This window comes from Drosophila sulfurigaster, chromosome X (assembly GCF_023558435.1).
Source record: "Drosophila sulfurigaster albostrigata strain 15112-1811.04 chromosome X, ASM2355843v2, whole genome shotgun sequence".
Classification (NCBI taxonomy): Eukaryota; Metazoa; Arthropoda; class Insecta; order Diptera; family Drosophilidae; genus Drosophila; species Drosophila sulfurigaster.
The window spans coordinates 5,151,672-5,152,580 of NC_084885.1; the positions used below are offsets into that span (position 1 = coordinate 5,151,672).

Below are 909 nucleotides of genomic sequence, written 5' to 3' on the forward strand. Positions count from 1 at the left end.
AGCAGAAGCAGCATCAACAGCAACAACTACTCCAAGAAGAACATCAGCAGCAGCAGCAGCAACAGCAGCAACAGCAGCAACAGTTGAAGAGATGCAATCGATACGACGTCTGGTTCTGTTCGGTCTCCTGGCCGTGCTTGGCGCCTGTGCCTACGCTAAGCCTCATGGCTGGAGCAGCGGTGGTGGAAGCGGTGGCTGGTCATCTGGAGGCAGCTCCTCCGGCTGGCCAAGCGGCGGCGGTGGTGGCTGGAGCAGCGGAGGCGGCGGCGGTGGCTGGAAGAGCGGCGGAGGAGGCGGCTGGAGCTCTTCGGGCGGCGGCAGCGGTTGGAATCTTGGCGGCGGCGGCGGTGGCTGGAAATCGGGTGGAGGCGGCGGCGGAGGTTGGTCCTCGGGCGGCGGCAGCAAGGTCATTATCAGCTCCTGGCCATCAAGCGGCGGCGGCGGCGGAGGCTGGTCATCAGGCGGCGGCGGCGGTGGTTGGAAGAGCGGCGGAGGCGGCGGCGGTGGCTGGAAACTCAGTTCTGGCGGCGGCGGCGGCGGCGGCTGGTCGAGCGCCTTGTCTGGTCTCTCCGGCTGGAAGTCGCAGGCATTGTCTAGCCTGAGCAGCGGCTGGCAATCAGGCGGCGGCGGTGGCGGCTGGAAGTCCGGAGGAGGCGGCGGTGGCTGGAAATCTGGCGGAGGAGGCGGCGGTGGTTGGAAATCTGGCGGCGGTGGCGGATCGAGTGGCTGGTCTTCCGGATGGAGCTGGTAGAATTCTCAGGGTATGATGAAACCAAACGCGACGACATTACACAAAACAAAACGCAACCTGCAACTGTACATAGAACATATAACAATTCTCCCATTTTTTTTTTGCCTGCCTTAATTGTTAATCCGCCAATAAATCTTTACAATGTAATGTAAAATAAG

General features: G+C 61.6%; 1 protein-coding gene across 1 annotated transcript; it reads left to right on the forward strand.

Annotated features, from left to right (window-relative positions):
* On the forward strand, window positions 1-909 carry LOC133848209 (uncharacterized). Its single transcript, XM_062283691.1, has 2 exons — window positions 1-464; window positions 495-909. Exons 1-2 carry the CDS (start codon window positions 92-94, stop codon window positions 749-751), a joined length of 630 nt encoding a protein of 209 aa, XP_062139675.1. The 5' UTR covers window positions 1-91; the 3' UTR covers window positions 752-909.

What these genes read in the sequence shown, in the direction of transcription:
- LOC133848209 (XM_062283691.1), top strand. Translation starts at nt 92, where the DNA reads ATGCAATCGATACGACGTCTGGTTCTGTTCGGTCTCCTGGCCGTGCTT. An exon ending in CGGAGGCTGGTCATCAGGCG is followed by an intron (nt 465 to 494) that starts GCGGCGGCGGTG and finishes AGAGCGGCGGAG; the next exon opens with GCGGCGGCGGTGGCTGGAAA.